The 21,030-nt window shown below is 42.6% G+C and overlaps 1 protein-coding gene across 1 annotated transcript in view; it reads left to right on the top strand.

The window, feature by feature from the left end:
* Positions 1 to 21,030, top strand: part of LOC122809125 — a 3,089,885-nt gene that overhangs the window by 2,981,174 nt on the left and 87,681 nt on the right. The window contains exon 20 of the mRNA XM_044080384.1: positions 16,543 to 16,629. Coding sequence (XP_043936319.1) covers positions 16,543 to 16,629 — 87 coding nt within the window. The remainder of the gene's footprint in view (positions 1 to 16,542; positions 16,630 to 21,030) is intronic.

The raw sequence follows: 21,030 nt of genomic DNA, 5'->3' as shown, positions 1-21,030 counted from the left end.
TCCTGGAGGCATTTATATTGAAAATCTTAAGAGGATCACAACCCTCTATCTGTTCTGCACGGTCTGGAGGTCAGTGGGTAGAAGTGGTAATGTGTTGTGATCCTCTTGGGGTTAGAGATTCAAACCATCTTTCAAAGGCAGTTCTAGAAAATGCCTTTAGATCATTGTCAAAAGTTTGCACTGTCAGCAAAAAAAAGAAAAAAGGATCACTTTTCACCACTTTTGCTATAGCACAGTATTGCTTTGAGGCTTTCAGTATTTGTGATATGTCAATGTAACATGTTTTGTTTTTGTTTTTCTCATTCATTCTGGTTTAGTTGATGTTCATTTTTATGGTATGGAAAGCAAATCCTTCATAAAGACCTCTACTCTGTTTCTCCTGCCAGACAATAGGAGATGATCTCTTCAGGTGTTTGAAAGGAAAAAAGGGGTCTGTACCCGATTCCTAGCCATTATGGTTTCTGCTAAGGTATCCGAGAACCTTCTGTCCAAGGAAAAACCTTCTGGCAAAAAAAAAAAATAAAATAAAAACATGGAGTAATGTCCAGAGACTGAAGATGTCCTGTTGGACAGCTCAAGTCTTCCTAGGTTTGATTATTTCAGATGCAGTAAGGCATTTTTACACCCCTCTTGCTCCAAAGCCAGTCTTGCCAGAGCCCCCTAGCATGACCATTCTGTAGGCTGCCATGCTGTCATCCTTTGACATGCCTTCCCAGACCAGACCAAGTCTGAAACCTACATTCTAAGTACTGAAGGGGAGGGCAATGTACCCATATTATTTATTCATAAGAATATTCCAGGCACTGGACCTAAGGTCTTATTCACTCTGCTATGATCCAAGATTTCCAGGGCTGTTTTGTCTGAAACCATGAGGTACCAGATACAAAACTGATATCAGTCAGCTTGCCTCAGCCTAGTACTGGCAGTGCCTTGGTCCCTTAATTCCACTTCCCAGCAAGCTAAGGATTTTCACGTCTTTCCGGAAGTCCATGCAATCAGCTTTTAAACTCCATGAGGTGTCCCAGGACCCTTTGAAGAAGAAGATAGCACCTACTGTGAAGGATCCTGGTTCCCTCTGACTCTAAAGCAGATGAAATGGCTTTTCTGGGTCATATCCCTTGTGATGCATATGGGTTTGACACCAAAGACACCCTGTCCTCTGCATCTCCACCAGGAGGTTCCTCCTTTAGAGACACACGTGATAAGATGGAGGAGTTTGAATCAAAGGCAAGAGAGTATTCATAGGCCCAGTTCAGATACAGAACTTTTGCGGGTCTTCTGAGCCTAGGACACTCGTTGATGGTCTACATAGTTCATTGTTGCAGTACTGACTTTTGGGATTTCTGCCTGCAGGAGCCTTCACCTTCCTCTTCATGGCCTAACAGACTTCCTTCTCTTCCTGTGTCAGGGATAGCTGTCTGGGATGTTAGTGGTATAAAAGGGTAGCAGCCACTACCCTCTTCAGCTCTTTCTTGTAGTCTAATGAGCACCTTGTTCTCAACTGTTGGTGTTATTTATTCACATTTGTTTACCAGGGAATTCTGACTGGACACAAGTCCTTTGTCAGCAGAGGCTCAGGGAGAAAAGCTCCACAAGTAAAAATGAGTAAAACATGTAAGTGTAATTGAGTTTACAGTAATGAACATGACATACAATAAAAACAGAGCAAATAGGTCCTTGTAACTGAGTTTACAGTAAAGAACAAAACATACACTAAATACAGAACAATAGGTACTTGTAACAAAGTGAAGAATCAAAAATAAAGGAACATAAGTAACTAGTAGATGTAGACTTAGGGATATCTGACTAGAGACTGAAAGTCAGGAAAGCTGAAAAAAGCAAGTAGAACTTAAGGTCTAACATGCTCAGCAGCAGATAATAAAAAATCAGAACTGTGTTGTTGAGGATAGGAGTTTTTATTTTAGTCGGGATTGGAGCAAGGACAGAGCCAGTGCATTTTTACTTGAGACTTGAGTGTAGTCTTGAATTGACTGCTGGATGGTAACCTGGATATGGGAGGGTGGGGTCCATAGTTTGGATATAGCACAGTAGAATAGAGATTCTCCTGCTGAGTTTTTGGGTTTAAGATAAATATTTATTTGATGCTGGAGCATAGGGGTCTAGAGGAGCAGTATGGTTGGAGAAGGTTTTGAAGTGATGGGATTTTTTTGAGGATGGTTTACTAGCTTGTGGCCAAATGAGAGCTGATTCAGGTAAGGAAGTTGTGGGAGTTCTAGCCATTCTAGTGTCCTATGTGTGTTGCAGTGGTGGTTCATAGGTTCATAGGTTCATACTAGGCTATCTGCCCAAGGGCATTTATAAGCCTAGCCCATAGTTATTTGGCTTTCGCCACCCCTTTAGTTTGAATAAAACTATGCCTATTATTTTGCTGTGCCTCTGTCAAGCAGTGACACTGAAGTAATCCCTGGGGTATATCTGCGATCCCCCATCCATTGGTCAAGATTCCTCTTGAACAAGGCCAGCGAGGTGCTCTGCCTCACATGTACCGGGATTTTGTTCCACAGCATAGGGAGTCTCTGGGTGATGAATCTGTCCCTCCAGCATGTTCTATTAATAACCGTGTCAAGGTTTAAGTCTCCGCCCTTGTGGTTCTGAGGGATCTAGATTTTAGAGGTGAAGCATATTCATCAAATCAGGGTTTGACATGGCCTTATATGTCAGGCACAGGTCACCTCTGAGCAAGCGGTATGAGATTGAATAGAGCTGGAGTTCTTTCAGTCGGGCAGCATAAGACATATTTTGAGACCCTTTATCCTTTTGGTGAGGAACTTTTGGGGCCTTTCCAGCTGCTGCAGGTGTCTGGTCAGATACATTCCGAATGGGGCATTGTACTCAATCATAGGTCTAATGAGTGATGAGTACAGGGGCGATGACCTCCTTGATCTAGATGTGAATCCCTTCATGATCAGGTGGGCAATGTAGAAGGTTTTCCTAACTACTTTAGCAACATGAGTGTCAAGCGAGGCTACTGTCAACCTGGGTCCCCAGATCCCTGATGACTTCTTCTGTGCTCAGTGGATTGCCACCTATATGGTAGCTAGGGGTAACCTTGTTTTTCCCGAAGGGTATGACTATGCATTTCTTGGCATTTAACTTTAGGCCATGGCTCTGGCACCAGTTATCCGTTTCTGTGAGGCCCTTCTGAAGGATATCTGTGTCAGATGTGTTTTCGACTATGGCACCCAGTTTGCAGTAATCTGCAAACTTTGTCAGCCATAACCCTCCTGTGTTTGCGTGTACTTCAGAAAAGTAGATGCCGAACAAGAGTGGACCCAGGACTGAGCCCTGTGGGACACCACTTGTGACAGGCTTTGAGTCTGACATGGCTCCAGCAACTCTGACCCTGTGGGTTCTGTCACTTAGCCAGTTTGCAACCCATCTTGTGATGTATGGGTTTACATTCAAGCTGATGAGTTTTTTGATGATACCTGAGTGGGGTATTGTGTCGAAGGTCTTTGCCAGGTCAAGGTAGGCTGTATGGACTGCCTTTCCCTCATCAATGGCCTTGGTGACTGTCTCGAAAAAGTCAACCAAGTTTAAAAGGCATGATCTGCCTTTGACAAAGCCAAACTGGGTTGGATCCAAAGTCTGCAAGTTCCCTATGTCTTTATTTATGAGTTCCATTATGATCCTCTCCATGGCTTTGCAGATAAGGCTTGTCAAGCTAATGGGACGGTAGGTTGTGGTAGGATGTGCCTGTTGCAAGTTTTGCAATTTTATTGTAGCAGGTTTTGAGCATGTTTAGGTCAGACTGTCTAAGGTTGGTAAGTATAGGAGAAGCATAGAGTAAGGTGGAGATTAGTTGGGAATTGGCAATAGAAGTTCTGGCTGCCTTGGTTAGGTATTGTTTGTAATGCACCAAGTTTATGTACCTTTTTTATGGTAACGTATCATCATGGAACTTATCAACAAAGACATTGGTAATCTCCAAACTCCGGACCCCACCCAGTTCGGGTTTGTAAAAGGCAGATCATGTCTCCGAAACCTGATAGACTTCTTTGAAGCAGTCACCAAAGCAGTAGACAAGGGTAAGGTGGTTCACACAGCCTATCTAGATCTTGCCAAGGCTTTTGACACCACCCCCCACTCTGGAATTATAGATAAACTCACTAAATTAGGTGTAAATCCTTATGTCACAAGATGGGCTGCCAGCTGGCTCACTGACAGAACCAACACTGTGAAAGTAGCAGACTCCAAATCCGACTTCAGACCAATGACAAGTGGAGTACCACAGGGTTCGGTCCTGGGTTCTCTCCTGTTTGGTATCTACTTCTCTGAACTACAGGCTAACATAGAAGGTCTTTGGCTAATGAAGTTCGCAGATGACTGCAAACTAGGAGCTGTAATCAAAACTCCTTACGATGTGGACATCCTACAAAAGGGCCTCACTGAGACAGATGCCTGGTGTCAAAGCCATGGTCTCAAGCTCATTGCCAAAAAGTGCATTGTCATCCCCTTTGGTAAAAACTCTGTACCCATGAACTACAACATGGGCGGTAGCATACTTAACACCGAAAGTGTGATAAGAGACCTTGGAACACAGGTGGATAGTAGTCTCTCTTTTGATAATCACATTGCCACAGTAGTCAGGAAATCCTTCTGCGTGGCACACCTCATCACAAAAGGTTTCTCATCCAGAAAAAAAGAGGTCATTGTTCCCCTCTCCTCATCACTCATTAGACCCATTATAGAGTACAACGCCCCTTTTGGTATGTACCTCACAAGACATCTACAACAACTAGAAAGGCCGCAGAAATACCTCACAAAGAGGATTACCGGCCTCAAACAGATGCCCTACACAGACCATCACAAAAAACTCTAGCTTTTCTCCGTTACATATAGCCTACTCAGAGGTGATCTCTGCCTAACATACAAAGCTATATCAAACCCAGAGCTGTTGGACATGCTCCAGCTAAAGAAATCACAATCCCTCCGAGCTATACCCCCTAGGGACCTAAACCTTGTCACCACAATAAACAGAACATGCCTGAGGGATAGATTCCTGTCCCAGAGACTTCCCATACTCTGGAATAAACTACCTATGTATATCAAACAAAGCCCCTCATTAGCACTCTTCAAGAAAAATCTTGATAATTGGATGGGAAATAGGGAATTCACCCTGGGGATCACTTCTGTGGCTACGCTCGACAGTGGCACAGGAAAATAATTTTCTTGGGTGGCAGAAGCCAGGGTACCTTTTTTTGGTTGGGCTTGTATAGGCCCTAGGGTTGATACCCTAATACCTACCTATGAACCTATGTGGAAGTCAAATTTGAGATTGTCGTCCATCTCCACACCAAGAAGTTTGGTGTGATCTGATGGGGAGATGATGGCATTATCTTTAGCAAGAATATTAAAGTGGTTGGAAGTTTGGTTAGATTTGGTGGATCAGAAGATATGGAGTTTGGTCTTGCTAGGATTGAGTAGAAGTTGGGCATTGGATAGCCATCTTTCTACTGATGAGAGTGACTCTTGTGAGATCTTTTGAAGTTCTGATGAAGTGGAGGCAGAGCAGATGAGGGTGGAGTTATCTGCATATTGTATGAGAGAAGCATGCTTGGTGGAGGTATGTAGGCTGTTGGTGAATAGAGAAATAGTAGGTGGCCAAGGATGGAGCCATGAGGAGCACCAAGAGTAATGGGAAGATGAGGAGATAGGTTATCTTCCCAAACAACAGATTATTGTCGGACGGCCAGATAGCTGTGGAACCAGTTGGTGGCTGAGTGGGAAAAGGAAAGATTAGTGAGAACAGAGAGTAGTATTTTATGTGATACCATGTCAAAAGCCTTTGATAGATCCAGAAATGTAGCAGTGGGGAGAATTGTTGTTATGATGAAGGATAGTGTTCATGAAAGAGAGCAAGGCAGTAGTAGTGCTGTAATATGGCCAAAAGCCATGTTGGGTTTTGGAGAGGAGATTGTTAGCTAGGATGTAGTTTAACTCTCTGGTATGAATGCATTTCTCAAGGATCTTGGAGAGTGGATAAAGGATAGTGATGAGGTGGTAATTGGAAAAGTCCGTGGAGGAGCCTCCTTTGTGGAGGGGAATGATATATGAAATTTTCCACAGAGAAGGTACATAGTTTTCCGATATGGAGCAGTTAATTAATACTCCGTCGGTTCGGTCTGAAGCTTCAGATTCAGATAAATACCCATTGAGGAATTCTTGCATCATTTTAAGTGAATTGTTATCTGCAGATGTCACAGTATGAGGTTAACAATTGTCGGAGGTGTAAGAAGCAGATTTCAAAGCAGGATTTTCACAGTTTTAGTTTTGCCTGGATCTGAAACATGATATGCCAAATTGTCCCAGGTATGCACATTTCAGTACTAGGATGATTAAGCACCAGGCAGATTCTCTTGAAAAATACTTGCTGCTGAAAATCACATGGTTGGTCTAGGAATGCAGTGTTATCCACCAGTCCTTATTCAGGCCATCTAATATCCCCCAGCTTCTGGCACAGACCCCTGGAGGCCACTATGTTTTTGAGTTCTGTCATGGCCTTGCAAGCTGAACCCTTTTTGTCATCAGTCAGGCCCAGAGCTACTGTGCAGATTTGGGCTTTGGGCATGCCTATGCTGGTTTCTAAAGGGAGAGGAAAAAGCAGTATCCTTAAGATTATTGTTAGAGAGGTAGTTGAAGGAGACCACAGTGAGGTCTTGGTCACCTTCTTGCCTCTTGATGCCTGTGAGTCAGATCGCACACCCTAACCAAGAACTAACACGACTAAATCCAAGCAGTTGTTGGTTGGTTTGTCCCAGATGACTGGGTCTCAGTCCTATTTTCTCAATGTCTTTTCCCATGACCTTTTCAGACAAGCTCAATATTTCATGAAGTTTATGAAATCCAGGCAGCCAGCCTCTGAAAAAGATCCTAAATCTGAGTCCCCCCACCACCACCTTTAAAAGATAAGTGAGTCTTCTCCCCGGGGGGACTCAGATTCCTCTGACTAAGAGGAGTTTCTTTATGTGGACCATCTTTCCCCAGCTTACTTAGTATCTCAGGCATTACAAGGCAAGTAAGTCTAAAGACCTTGTGCACTTTGTGAAATACCACTTTAATTTGTACCTCCCACAACCAGGAGGGAGAATGTTTCAGGTTGGGAATGAACTTGAGTACTCATCCAGTTGTCGGTCTTGAAGGGCACAGTGTTTCATTGTCTTAACATGCAGGAGTAGTTTATTCCAAAGATGGGGTAACCATTTGATAATGAACCTCCAGCACGGCTTACTTCTAAGTTAGTTGGGGTTCATATTCTTAACTCAGGTGTTTGTGTAGAGATCCATTAGCATGGATTCTTATTCTGCTAACTGAAAATATATCTTTTGAAGTAACCCTTCACAGAATAAAGAAGTATTTAATTTGTGAGTCTAGTGAGTTTTCTTGGGCCAAGATCTACTGCATACAATTTCTTGGCGTGCCTGAACTTAGGCTCCTAGCTATACCTCCAGCGGTTGAGGATGTGAATCATGTTTTTTTGCAGACACTCCACATCCTGATTCCAAGCCGCCTGCCCCTAGAAGCTAGATTGCCTCTATATGGTCCACAATTCTTACAAGAACTTCTGCAGGAAATGTGTGGTGGATCCAGCAGTAGTATCTTGGCTGTTACAAATGCATTTGGTGGCTGCATTCAAAAATGCAGTTCCAAACTACATGGAAAGTAAGGTCTTCAACCGGTTTGGTTTAAGGACTTGCACCTCGGCTACCCTAGCTTTTAGGTACCTCAGCTCTCCAGTCTCGTATGCTGAAATTTCAGGATTCTCTCCAAGAGCAGTTAAGGCAGAGGAGATACCAGAAAAGTGCCTTGGGGAACAGATGCTGGATTTGTGCAACATTAGTTCCCAGGAAGCCAGGCACTTATGGCTATGATTCATTAGATTAATCATATAGGACAACTGCCATAGTGTATGTGATGAGGAGCCATGCCCGGTTTGGTTTAAGGACTTGCACCTCGGCTACCCTAGCTTTTAGGTACCTCAGCTCTCCAGTCTCGTATGCTGAAATTTCAGGATTCTCTCCAAGAGCAGTTAAGGCAGAGGAGATACCAGAAAAGTGCCTCGGGGAACAGATGCTGGATTTGTGCAACATCAGTTCCCAGGAAGGCAGGCACTTATGGCTATGATTCATTAGATTAATCATGTAGGACAGCTGCCATAGTGTATGTGATGAGGAGCCATGCCTGGTTGAGAGAGTGAGCCCCTTCTGAGCATGTAAAGGTATAGCTTCTTGAAGCTTCATTGGATAAAGAGCTTCTCCTTGCACCCTGTACCGAGAAAGTGTTTATAAAGCAGAGGAAAAGGGGAAACCATGCAGTCCATCAAGGATCTCTTTTATTGCCTTCTGCCTAGATATGATGTGAACTTCTCTAGCAAAAACTTTACCTCACATAGAGTACAGAGGTCTAACCCAGCAAGGGGAAGAAGGGGAAATTCACAGAGAAGTAGCACACTGACTCTAAAAGGTAGACCTTTGGAACTGTGAGCGGGGATACCCACAGTGATAACAGGGAGCAGGTATAACTCTTTTCAGCACCCTCCTTTCTCCTCCACCCATTGTTAAAAAATTAGGCAAGCTGGCCATTTTTGCAGACCAATGAGAAACCATTACAAATGGGTCTTGCAGGTCATAAAGTTTAGCTTCAGCTTACAGTTTATAAAGGCAAATTTCCAAGGTCCTCTCACTGGATGCCATAGAAGTAACATGAGAAAGAAAACGGAGGAATAGGATTTTATTCAAGACTCTTCCTTGTCCAAAAAAAGAAAAAAAAGATTGTGGAGACCCATACTAGACATGTCGAAAATGAACAGGTATATACTAGTCTGAAAATTCAAAATGTTGACTGTACAAAAACTTTTGCCCATAGCCCTGCTGGTAGCTCCAGATTTGAAGGGATTTCTGCCAACACAATCCCATAGCGCCGATGGGCAAGTTGGTTCCTAAAGGTACAGGCAGGGGGTTTCCATTTCAAATTTACATCATTGCCCTATGGCTTGTCCACTCCATCCAGTGTTTTTACTAAGGACCTGCCTCCAGTAATTGCCTTTTGCAGGATAACTGGGTTGATTGTCTCATTCAGGCTTCTTCCCTGTCAGATATTCAAAGGGCCTCGTAAATCAGTATGACCTGCTTCCAGAGAGTAGGACTGTGTCGGAACATACGGAGTGACAGTTTACCCCAGCAACACAGGCTACTTTCCTGGACTCGTACAATCAGAAAGGTTCCTACCCCTAGACAAGATCCTGACACACACACACACTATTTCAGCAAAGTAGACTACCTTCCCAGCATTGAGGACAGGGAATCCTTCAGACTGCTAGGATACATGGCAACTTGCATATTAATGGTACTGCTAGCCAGGATGCAAATGCAAAAACTACAGTGATATCTCAGGAACAGGTGGTGCCAACATTTGCATTCTGTCTAGACCAGCATATCTTTGGGTAAGGATGGGGGTTGTTTCGTAGATATAAAAGCATCCACTTGGACTACTAAGGTCTCGTATCCTGGCTACAGATTCTTCAGGCATACCTTGGGGAGCCTATGCAGGGGACCTGTAAATCCAAGAGGTCCGAGACAAGCAACTCATTGGAATGCACATAAACATAAAAAGAAATGATAGTAGTCATCCTTGCCTTCAGAGTATTCGGGGATATTTGTCAGTCGAGTCCACTTTTGATAAGGGCAGACAGTGCTAGTTAGGTGGTACATAAATAAGGCATGGCCCACTTTTACCTCCTGGACAGGCTGATTATTTAGATTTGGGAACTGTTCCAGGAAGTAGGAGTGACACCCATCTCCCAGTAGATCCCCAGTCAGGGCAGCAGGTTGGCAGACAGGTTAAGTCAGACAGCACGTAGACCCCCCCAAAGAATGGATGATAAAGAGTAAAGTGTTTTTTGGATCTGGACCACATGTGAGGTATTTCAGAGATGGACATTTTTGTTTCTATAGAAACCAGACACCTCAGAGGTATTGCACCAAGATTCCCAGGAAAGAAGCCTAAATGGCAAGTGTTTCTCTATCTCATGGATAGGTCTGTTTCTGTTTGCCTTCCTCCTCATTCTGTTTATCCTCTGGATGTTGCAGTAGTTAGGGAGGTGAAGTCAAAGGTGATTCTGGTATCGCCCTTTGGCCAACCCCAAATTGTTTTTTCCACCTTCTTAGCCTTACCAAGCAGGAGCCCCTCTTGCTAGTACATCAGGTAAGTCCTCCTGTCTTAGAACTAGGAGGCAGTCATAAGTTTGAGAACCTTAAGACTGACAGGATGTATAATTTAGTGCTTAACCCCACCAGACACGTTTACTTAAGCCTCTTGTCATATGTATACCACACATTCCTGATAGTGCAGCACTGAAAATATATAGCTTAGTGGAAAAGGTTGTTCTGTTGGTGCCTCCTAAGCATTCAAATACCTGTTAGACCTGTTTTATAGCAGGATTGCCTGATGCTTTTTTCAAGGTATATGCCTCTGCCAAATCTTTTTGCCTACTATTAAACCCCCTATGAAACAGTTCCTAAAGAGATTCGTGTTTTGAGACCTCTCAGAAAAAAAGACAGCACCACCGCTGGACTTCATTTTAATTTTTGGAAAGTAGCCTTACCACACTTTGAACCAGCTGGTTCCATTTTCATTAAGCTGCTATGTTGGAAAATTGCTGTGTTGTTAGACTTGACCACAGCCATATGGATCTCTGAAATTTAGGCTGTCTTGTAGAGAACCTTTCCTAGTTTTCCATAAGGATAGGGTTACATTGTGCATGATCCTTCCTTAATGAATTTGATTTAAGCCAGGAAATGTATCAACCAGTGTTTTTCTTTCCCCTGTAGGACAGGGTATTTTACTTTCTCTTTACATGCATCTCCCCTGTTTTGACCATTGCACTGTGGTTGGATTGGGTACCCAGTTCACTCCCTCTCCCTTCACACAGCCCTTGTCTCTTAGTTGGACCATCGTTGTATAGCGTAGGATCTGGATCCTATTAAATATCTTGGAGTTTGGGACAGGAGAGACCTGAAGATGGTGCCAGCTGTGACTGCCCATTATACCACTGATGTCCTGACATGGGAATGGGGTGTGAGTCTGCTATGCTTGCAGGGGAAGGTGATAGTCCTAGTGTTCTAGCTGACCTTCTGGCTTCTGCAGGCAGGAATCTCCAAGAGTCAGTACTGCAGCAGCAAATCTTATTGGACATCTACAGTTGTAAGTTCCTAACACAACTGTGTTTTCCTCTAGAGTTCCTGGAGGATGTTTTCATCATTGCATTTGTAGAGTCAGATTCCCTGTTTCCTTATACTCCTAGGATACCTGACTGCTTTTACAGGGTTAAGGATCCCAAGAATTCACTAGGTAATCCAGCTTTTGTCCCTGTATTCCAGTAAGGGATCTTCCTCGCCTCCATCTTGGAACTCTATTCCCAATGGTAGGATATTTGACAAATATGGAAGTAACGTATGTACATCTGCTATTCCATCCTTCAGAGCATTAAATTGCCAAACCCACATGTTTACCATTCACCAGTCCCTGTTAGGTAAAGTGGGGGGCTAAGGGAGAGGGACCTTAGTTAATGATCTGAAACAGAAAATGCTTGAGTTTTATATGACCACTCTTCTTAGGTGGCTAAACACACCAGAAAATGTACACCTGATAAAATGGATTCATTATGTAGGGCAGCAGCCACAGGGTGCGTGATTCAGAGACTTGCCTGGTTGAGGACTCAGCCTGTTGCGGATCATAAAAATCCACCTTAATGCATCCTTGGATAGTAAATACTATTTTGGTCTTCCCACTGAAGATGCATTTCTGAGATTACGTGAGAAGGGCAAAACCATGCAACCTATTAAGTTTTTTTTCATGCCCATGTTCCAAACTTCAGCTACATCTACCCAAGGAGAAGTGCAAAGCCATGCAACCTGTCAGATATTTTCTTCAAGCCTGTATTCCAAAATTCATCTGAATCTACCCAACTAACTCTTGACTCTAACATCCTGAACCAGACAAGAGCTAGTCACAAGTGGGGAAAAAATGGAAAATTCCTTTGTTTAGAATTGGGGAAACATTTCCCTGGGCTGCTGGGTTATAACCATCCTCCATCAACATTGCAAGTTGCAGTTTCAAAAGAATTCCAAGATGCAGAGGCATTCCTCCAGTTCCAAAAGACCTGTTGTGTTTGACAGCTGCTGTCTTGAGAGAATTACTTTGGGAAGGGACATAAAAAGCTTCCTCTTAGGAGGAAAGCACAGGTTTTTGAAGTAAGGAAGGTATAGGGTGATGATCCATACTACACTTATCTGATCAAAACACAGATCTTATTATTCCCAAGTTCAAAATGCTAACTCCAAAAGCCTTCTAACCTTGCTATTTCCTAAAGCCCTCATGGTCAAGTTAGATCTAAAAGATGCCTACCTCATTATCCCTATTGGGTCAAAGAAAAATTCCTCACATTTACAGTGGGAGGGATGACTTTACCAATTCACTTTCATGCCATTTGACTTGAGTACTACACTCGCGTGATCTTTACCAAACACCTGGCTCCAGGAGTTATGATTTTCAGCAGAAAAGGCATTCATGTGTACTTTTACCTGGTTATGCAGATTCCTTGAAGCAGGTTTGCAACATTTTTGGAATTTGTCCTGAATTATTCCTGAGACCCGAGTCTCTCCAACATCTTGAGAAAACCAAACCTCATCCCCACAAGGAACCTGGTCTTCCTGGAGGCAGATATAAACATGAACATCAACATAACTTCCTGCTAGTGGACAAGGTCTCCCTCTGAACCATTACTTTAAGAATATTGTTCATTAGGAGTCAATATTAGGTCACAAATTCTTCAGAGTGCTGGGCTGCATGATGTCATGCATCCTGATGGTGCCCCACTACCTCATATACACATGAAAAAAAAAAACTCCAGTGGTACCTCAGAAACAGGTGGTATCAGCACATTCAACCCCTAGAGACCTATATTCACCTCCTTTCTTGTAATAGGAAGGAGATCTTATGGTGGATAGCACAATTACAATTCAGTATGGAGCTGCCTTTCACGGTAGCTCAACTCATTATGACCGGGCCCACTTCAGATTCCTCAGACCTAACATGGGGGGTCCACGCAGGCACACTGCAAGTCCGGAGGAGATGGGACCAAGACAAAAAAAAACAAAATGTATATGTGTGTATATATATATATATATATATCTGGCACTGATAGCCAAATACGGAAAGAAGGGGTCCTCCATTTGATTTACAGATATGACTGTAATGTGGTTTGTAAACCGGGAGAAACTCACTTATACTTACTGTGCAAATTTGCTGCGCAAGCATGGGAGGTAGACCAAGAGATGGACATGACCCGAACTGTAGCCTACATCCCTGCAATATAAAATGTGTTGACAGGCTGAGCAGATCTCAGAAAGTCCCTCACTAATGGATGTTGAACAGGGGTGATCTTCAAAATGTGGGTTATACCAGAAACAGACCTTTTCATTTTAGCTTGGAGCAAGCAACTGCAGAACAACAACTCCAAAATCATCAAAACTAGATGCATTTTCCTTGACCTGGACAGGTCTTTCTGTGTGCACCAGACTCAAAATGCAAGCAGCAGCTCAACCAGGATGGTAAACCAAACAATGAAGGAAGAAAGTTGAATAAAATTTAATAGCACACAGCTCCAAGGATTAAGCGCTTTCGAAAAAACTTCATCCGAATCATTTAAACACTAAACAACACCACATATATATACCCCACCCTTAATTGCATAATCAAATTCTTTCTTTTAATTAAAAAACGCACACAGTATTTTAAAGCAGCACACAACATTAAATACCCAACATACAAATAAAATTACATTAACACAAACTCCCTATATACTACAACTGGAGAAGTAGCTTTAAACAATATAAGATTTTAATTTAAGTGCACTGGCTATAGATATGTTATCATTGAGACCTGGAGGGACTGTGGCATTCAATTTCAATTGCCAGCTTAATTCCTTGGCTTCCAATTCATCTTCCCAAGGTCCCCCTCTATACTCCTTCGGAACATATTCCAACACAAAAAAACAAAAACATGGTTAGTGTTGGTACCAATGTACCTAGCCATTGCATTTTTCACATCCCTCTTCCTAATGTCAAGTCCATGTTCATACAGACATTCCCTGAATTTTCTTTTTGTCTTTCCTATATAAAAATGTTGGCAGTTGAGACATTTCCCCACATATATAACCCCATGGTATTGCAAGTACAATGAAACTTGGGTCTAAAAATCTTGTAATTGACCTCTAATTGATCACCTTCCAATACCATCTTAGGGCGTTTGTGTTAATGTAATTTTTTATTTGTATGTTGGGTATTTAATGTTGTGTGTTGCTTTAAAATACTGTGTGTGGTTTTACTTAAGAGAGAGGATTTATTGGTTATGGAATTAAGGGTGGGGTATATATATGTGGTGCTGTTTAGTGTTTAAATGATTCTGAAGTTTTTTTCGAAAGCGCTTAATCCTTGGAGCTGTGTGCTATTAAATTTTATTCAACCTTCTTCCTTCGTTGTTTGAGTTACCATCCTGGTTGAGCTGCTGCCTGCATTTTGAGTCTGGTGTTTCCTGTGTTTCCTGGTGGTTCTTTTTTTACTGTGTGCTCTGCCTCCTATTTAATTGATCCCCGGGACAGTTCTGAAAGTTAAGGAAGAAAGAGCAGAAGTCATAGTAGTGACTTCCTTTCTTTCAAGAGAGCACTGGTTCTCTCTCCTGCACAGCCTAGCAGGGGAGAAATGAAAAGTTTTACCTTAGCATGTTGACCCTTTCTTAGAAAACAAAAGGTCCCTTCTGCACCCAGACATGGGAACACTAAGACTGATAACTTGGATGATTTCACATTAATTCCAGTTAGGTACTTTTATCCTGAGGATGCGTTAAATATTATCTCTGGCGGGGCTGGTTATGTAACCAAACAAAATTAAATCCTGCCTAGTGAAATGGAAGAGTCTCCCTCTGATGCCTGTCTGGTGACTAAGACCCACACAAGGCAGGAGAGACAGTAGTCCTCAATTACTTGTCAGACCTTTAAAAAACTGACCTATTTTATGTTTCTGTTAATATTCATGGCTCTGCCATTGCAGCTTGCTTACCTGCCCATCTCCACACCCTCTTTCTTCAAGGCCTCCCTAAAGCAGGGCTTTGCACCTTAGACCATCATGAAAAGGGATTGCTCCACAATGGGATCTTAATGATGTTTTAGGAAAACTGACCCCTACCCCCTTTAACCAGTTGTAAATGCATCTCTGCAATTTCTGTCTTGGACAATACTGTTGTTTTTATGGCTCTTAATTCTACCTGAAGGATCATCACTTAATCAAGCCTAGCTTTCCTAACAAAACAAATAAGATGAAAAAAATCATCCCTTGATGTATGTAATTCAGAAAGACAGATAAGCTACTTTTCTCCTTGGCAAAGGGCAAAAAATGTCAGCAAACAGTTTCAAAATGGATTGCTCAATGCATTTTGTTTTATACTGTTACTCATCTCATTGTATAGTTCATGGGCATGTCAGAGCCCATTCCAGATGAGCCAGTACAGTCACCACAGCATTCTTGAGAGGAGTCAGTATGCAAGCTGTCCTGGAAGCTGCTCCTCTCTCCAGACATTCTGAAGACACTGCGGTCTTGGGATCATCTCAAGAGCAAGGGATGGATTTGCCAGTGCTGTCCTACAAGGTTTACTGTTCTGTCTATTTGTCTCATTCCAGCTTACCCTGTCCTTGCTTGCTTCAGGAATCTTCTGAAAAGTCACAACTGCAACAGTAAATAGTACAATGAACATGTAAATACTTTTGCTAGGAGTGTACCATAAATGTGGATGTTCTAGTACATTCAGTGTTGCAGTTCAGATTCCCTTTCCCTTTCTTTTTCCTTTCTTTGCACCGTGGGTTGGGGTGGCCTCTCATCTGTATCAACTTCACTTTCCCTCTGGTCTCCCTACCAGGCACTACTTCCTTTTTTTTACATGATCTTACTTCCTGGAAAGGGAGATTGGGCATCTCTGCAGTTGATCTTTGGCACAGAGTATTACCCTTTGGTAACTAGGGCTTTGCCTTAGAGGTCTTCTGGACCTGGTCTTGGCCAAGACAAGAAAGATCTGAAGATGGCATCAGCCAGCACACCTCTTATACTAGTAATGCCTGTGTGCGTCAGTGGGAGGAAGTTGGCCAAAGCCTAGAGAGAAGTTAGAGCTTTGGAAGTCAAGCTGGCCTGTTGGGCAACTTGCAGACAAAACATACCAAAAGAGTGGACTGATAATCCATATATTTGAACATTTACACTTGTAAGTTCTTAGCACAGCTGTACAATATGCAGATTACCTGACATAGCTTTACTTTCATTTATTCTCCAGGCAGAGTTTTTAAGAGTTTATAGTTTTCAGTCTCTTGTGAGCATATGCTGGTTGGTATGAGGATACAGTAAAAAGATGTCATGAGAAGTTAACTGAAATGCACACATTTGTAACTTGTATACTATTTTTGTTGTTTCTGGAAAGGATCAAGATGTAATTTGCCTGCCTCAAGAAACATCAGAACATTTAGTTTTATGTGGACCAGAGGAAGCAGATGAAAGTACGCCTGTGGTAAGTGTTTTGAGCATCTTTTCAGCACTTTAAACACAAAGCATCTTATAGATATTTGTATATATATCATTTCTGTCATTAGGTGTTGCACCTTCTGACCATTTGACACAGTTGTTTACTTTTATAGAATTGCAGTTGAGCATTTCTGCATTACATTGCTTACTGCTCAACTATGTTTTATATATTACATTATTTCAATTGAATTTATTAACTTGATTTGTTTAATATGTTTTTTAAAGTGTAGATTTTTTAACTGTACTATTTTCATGAAATCTTGGTCTTTGTTAGGGCATTCTTAAATATTAGAATGTTCACATTCAAATGTGGAGTATTAACTTTTGCAGACAAAGTTTTGGTAGTACACATTTTCCATCAAAATTGGTGAGTACTTGTAGAAAACATTAATTGACATCTTCCCCCTCTGCCTTTTGGCATTATTTAAGTCAATATTGGTTCTTCAGGGTCATAGGAAGTTACTAGACTATTGGCCCTGAGGGCCTTACAAGCCTAGCCAAGAATTTAGCCCATGTTCCAACAAGTCAGCACCCTATGCCACTGTCCAGCAGGGACACAGGTGGAATCCCAGGGGTGTATTTTCTGTTCCCCATCCAGTTATCCAGGTTGCACTTAAAAAGGGTTAATGAGGTCATGCGTGCTGGTTACTTGAGTGGAGCTTTACTTGTGGATGTGCAGCAGTCCCATCAGGGTGAGGTCTGAGATTGTCTTGTATGCCAAACAGAGGTCACTTCTGAGGAGTCTGTAGGAGACCGAGTAGAGGGACAGGACTTGTAGCCTATCTGTGTAGGGTATATGTTTGAGGCCCTGGATTCTCCGGGTGAGGAACCTCTGTGTTCTCTCCAGCTGCTGCATGTACTTTGTGAGGTACATGCCGAAAGGGGTCTTATAAGGGAAGGATACAGGGATGTTATGACCATCTTGTCCCTGGATGAGGTACCTTTACTAATGAGGTGGGCCATGTAGAAAGCTTTCTGTACAACAGAGGCAATATGGTAGTCAAAAGTCAGTTTGCTGTCAACCTGGGTGCCCAAGTCTCTCAGGACTGATTGCGTGCTTAGTGCCTTATTATCAATGTGATAATTTGTGGGGACGTCACTCTCCCCAAAAGGGACGATGATGTATTTTTTGGCATTCAGTTTGAGGCCATGTTTCTGGCACCAGTCATATTTGTTTGGGTGAGACCCTCTTGGAGGATGTCCACATCACTAGGGGAATTGATGACCGCACCCAGCTTGCAGTCATCTGCAAACTTGGTCAGCCATGGCCCACTAGATTTGGCCTTCACCTCTGAGAAGTATATCCCAAACAGCAGAGGCCCCAAGACTGATCTCTGGGGTACACCACTTGTTAGGAGGCTACTACTTGAGGTGGCTTATCTATTATACCTAGTGGGGAATAGTATCGAAGGCCTTGGCAAGGTCAAGGTAGGCAGTGTGCACCATCTTTCCCTCGTCTATGACCTTGGTGACTGCCTCAGAGAAGTCGACCAAATTTCACAGGCATGACCTCCCCTTGACAAAACCAAACTGTGTAGGATCAAGTGTCTGGAGGTTGCCAGTGTCCTTGTTAATGAGGTCAATGATAATCCGCTCCGTGGCTTTGCAGATCAGGCCAGTTAGGCTGATGGTTCTATAATTTCCTGGCTAGGTGGACGCTCCACCTTTGTGCAAAGGGATGACAGTAGCTGTCCTTCGCTCGATGAAGCCGGTAGTCAGGCTTTGGTTGAATTGAGGTGCCTAATGGTGCTGCATGTTCTTGCCTGAATTCATATAGGATGCAGCATGGGATGTTATCGAGTCCCATGAAGGCAGTATTTTTTTGCCTTTGAGAGGGCATTGATGACTTGCTCCACAGAGATAAGGGGAAGGGGGGCAAGTACTGGCGATGTCCTGTTTTACTGATGGGGGGACAGAGGATTGAAGTTTTCATTGAACCTGTCTGCTATATCTACAGGGTTTTTGTGTATGTGGTGTCTTTGACCACCAGTTCTGTGCAGATCTGGGTGCTTCCCTTGAGATTCTGGACAAATGTGAAGAAAGCCTTATGGATTGTCTTTAGTAGATGTGGCTAGTTTAGACTGGAAGTTTGCTTTTAGGATTTCACTAGTGCTCTTATTTGCATGCTCAGGCTAAGGAGATATTGCTTCCAATTAGATACATACTATTTCTTGGTCCTGGACAGCAGTTTTTTGTCTTTTATTATAGAGTTTATTTATTGTAGATATCCACCAGACAGGCTTACTCTTCCTTGTGGAGGAGGATTTCATCCTGTCTGGTATTCCTGATTCCATACTGCTATATGAATGCTCACATAGTACTTTGGTGTAGGTTTGGACATATGTGCCAGTTCCTGTGGAGGGGGAGGGGGCTGTGAAGCTGTTTATACCTTCCCTCAGCAAGTTTTAGTCAGCTTTGGAGAAGTTTTTTTGGTTGACCCCAACTGGGGGGGGGGGGGGGGTCGGGGTAGATGGTGACTTTAAAAGTGACTGCTTTGTGGTCAGATCTTACCAGTGATGATGACACTGTAGGGATACTTCAGTGATTACTCATGTTGGGTTGATACAAAGTCCAAGATATTTTCACCTCTTGTGGGGGTGTCAGCTAACTGGTCCAAGGCAGTTTCCATTGACGAAATCAAGGAATCTCTGGGCATTTGTGTTTTGGCATGAGTATTTCTTTCAGTCTGTGGTTGGATAGTTAAAGTCTCCCAGGATCAGGGTAAAGGGTTGAATCTTAATAGATTCGAAGAGGTCCAGATAGTTGGAGTGGGCATCTTGAGTCAGAGTTGGAGGCCTGTAGCTAGCTATGATTTGAAATAGGGGTCTTGTCAGTTGTTAACTGCATCTGGAGTATTTCCTGTGCATCATACTGTTTGACCAGCCTAGAGGTGTGTATGTCTTTTGTATATATTGCAACTCTACCTCCTTTTGTTTTGCTGCCCACGGTTTGGGGTCTGAATAAATGATAGGATGAGTAACCTGGTATGGCTGGGGTGCTCTCAGCAGCTTTGAACCAGGTTTCTGTGACTGCACAAATGTCAGCTTCTTCCATGGTTAAGAATACTTGCAATGAGTGCATTTTCATGTTTAGACTCCTAGTGTTTAGCAACATGACCTTTAATTTAAGTTTTGATGAAATGTTCATGTTGGTAATTCTGACCTCATGGCATTGCCTACAAAAGGCACTATGGCGGAAGCAAGAGCCCTTGCCAGGAGCCTGAAGCCCAATGGAGACAGATGCAGGCCATTGGTGGCAAAGCACCGTGGCTTCTCAATCAGGTCATCCCAGGCTGTCAGGTACTGGATCCCCTTGGAATGACATCAGAAACTAAGCCAGTTAATCATTTTCTGTTTGTATTGAGGCATCATTCTGGGTGACGGTAGAATGCTGCTTAAGGCTAGGAACATACCTGCCTGGGACACATACTCAGTGAGCTCAATCATGTCTCTCTTCATATAATCCAGGGAGGTACGTCTCAAGTCATTCACTCCAACATGGACTATGACAGCTTCTTACAACACTGTGATGTTTTTTTGCTGGCTGCAGAACAGAAAATAAATCAGTCCTATTTTGTTTTATTAAATGTTTAATAATTCAGTAAAAAGGAAAATGTGCAGAAATCATAGGGAGAATGTTCAGAGTTATATTTGAAGAACATACCTTGTAAAGCAATATGGGCAGTTGTAATGGTTAAGACATGCATGCAGCTTCTGTATGCTTCATAGTAAAATCACGACAAGCACATTTTTAGCACTACATTAGAGAACCATCAAGAATATGAAATACAAAGGCAAACACTCTGCTGGATAGTGGATTGTATTTCAGAAGCCTACAGATTTCAAGGCTTGGTGTTCAGTGGCATTCCCTTTAAATATTTTTACCAGTCAAGCCCAAGACTTACAGCTGTCTTATCAAGAGCAGCAGACTTTATGAAATCAGTAAGCTGATTACATTCTGACTAAGTGAAATAAAAGTCATGGAGAAAAGGGGCTCATGTTATCATATTTTTGTAATCAGGTCTCCACGTATTGTTGCATTACACTCCATTGACTGTTTCACTGACAGTCTCCTAACAATCCTGAACAGAAGGTGTAGTTGCATATTTCCATAAGGAGATATTACCCTTTTGGGTGCAGTAATATAACTCTTAATCGAAGAGAGAGTACTGGGGATTGTCAGAAATCTCCAAAGAAAATAGAAAAAGCACCATTTTTTCAGATACAAATAGGAACCCCGAACTTATTGATAGATAAGTCATTTACTTTACCTGTAATCTAGTAATGATCAACAAGCCTGGAAAATGTTCACCCAGGATCATAATCACCGCTGCATCACATACCCTGCAGCAGTCTGCATTTACCCCAAGAAACGTTGTGGAAATTTG

The sequence above is a fragment of the Protopterus annectens genome, chromosome 8.part0 (genome assembly GCF_019279795.1).
Source record: "Protopterus annectens isolate FY-2018-M chromosome 8.part0, PAN1.0, whole genome shotgun sequence".
NCBI lineage: Eukaryota > Metazoa > Chordata > Ceratodontiformes > Protopteridae > Protopterus > Protopterus annectens.
The sequence above is the reverse complement of the archived record's forward strand: the minus strand, read 5'-3'. Positions and strand labels throughout refer to the sequence as shown.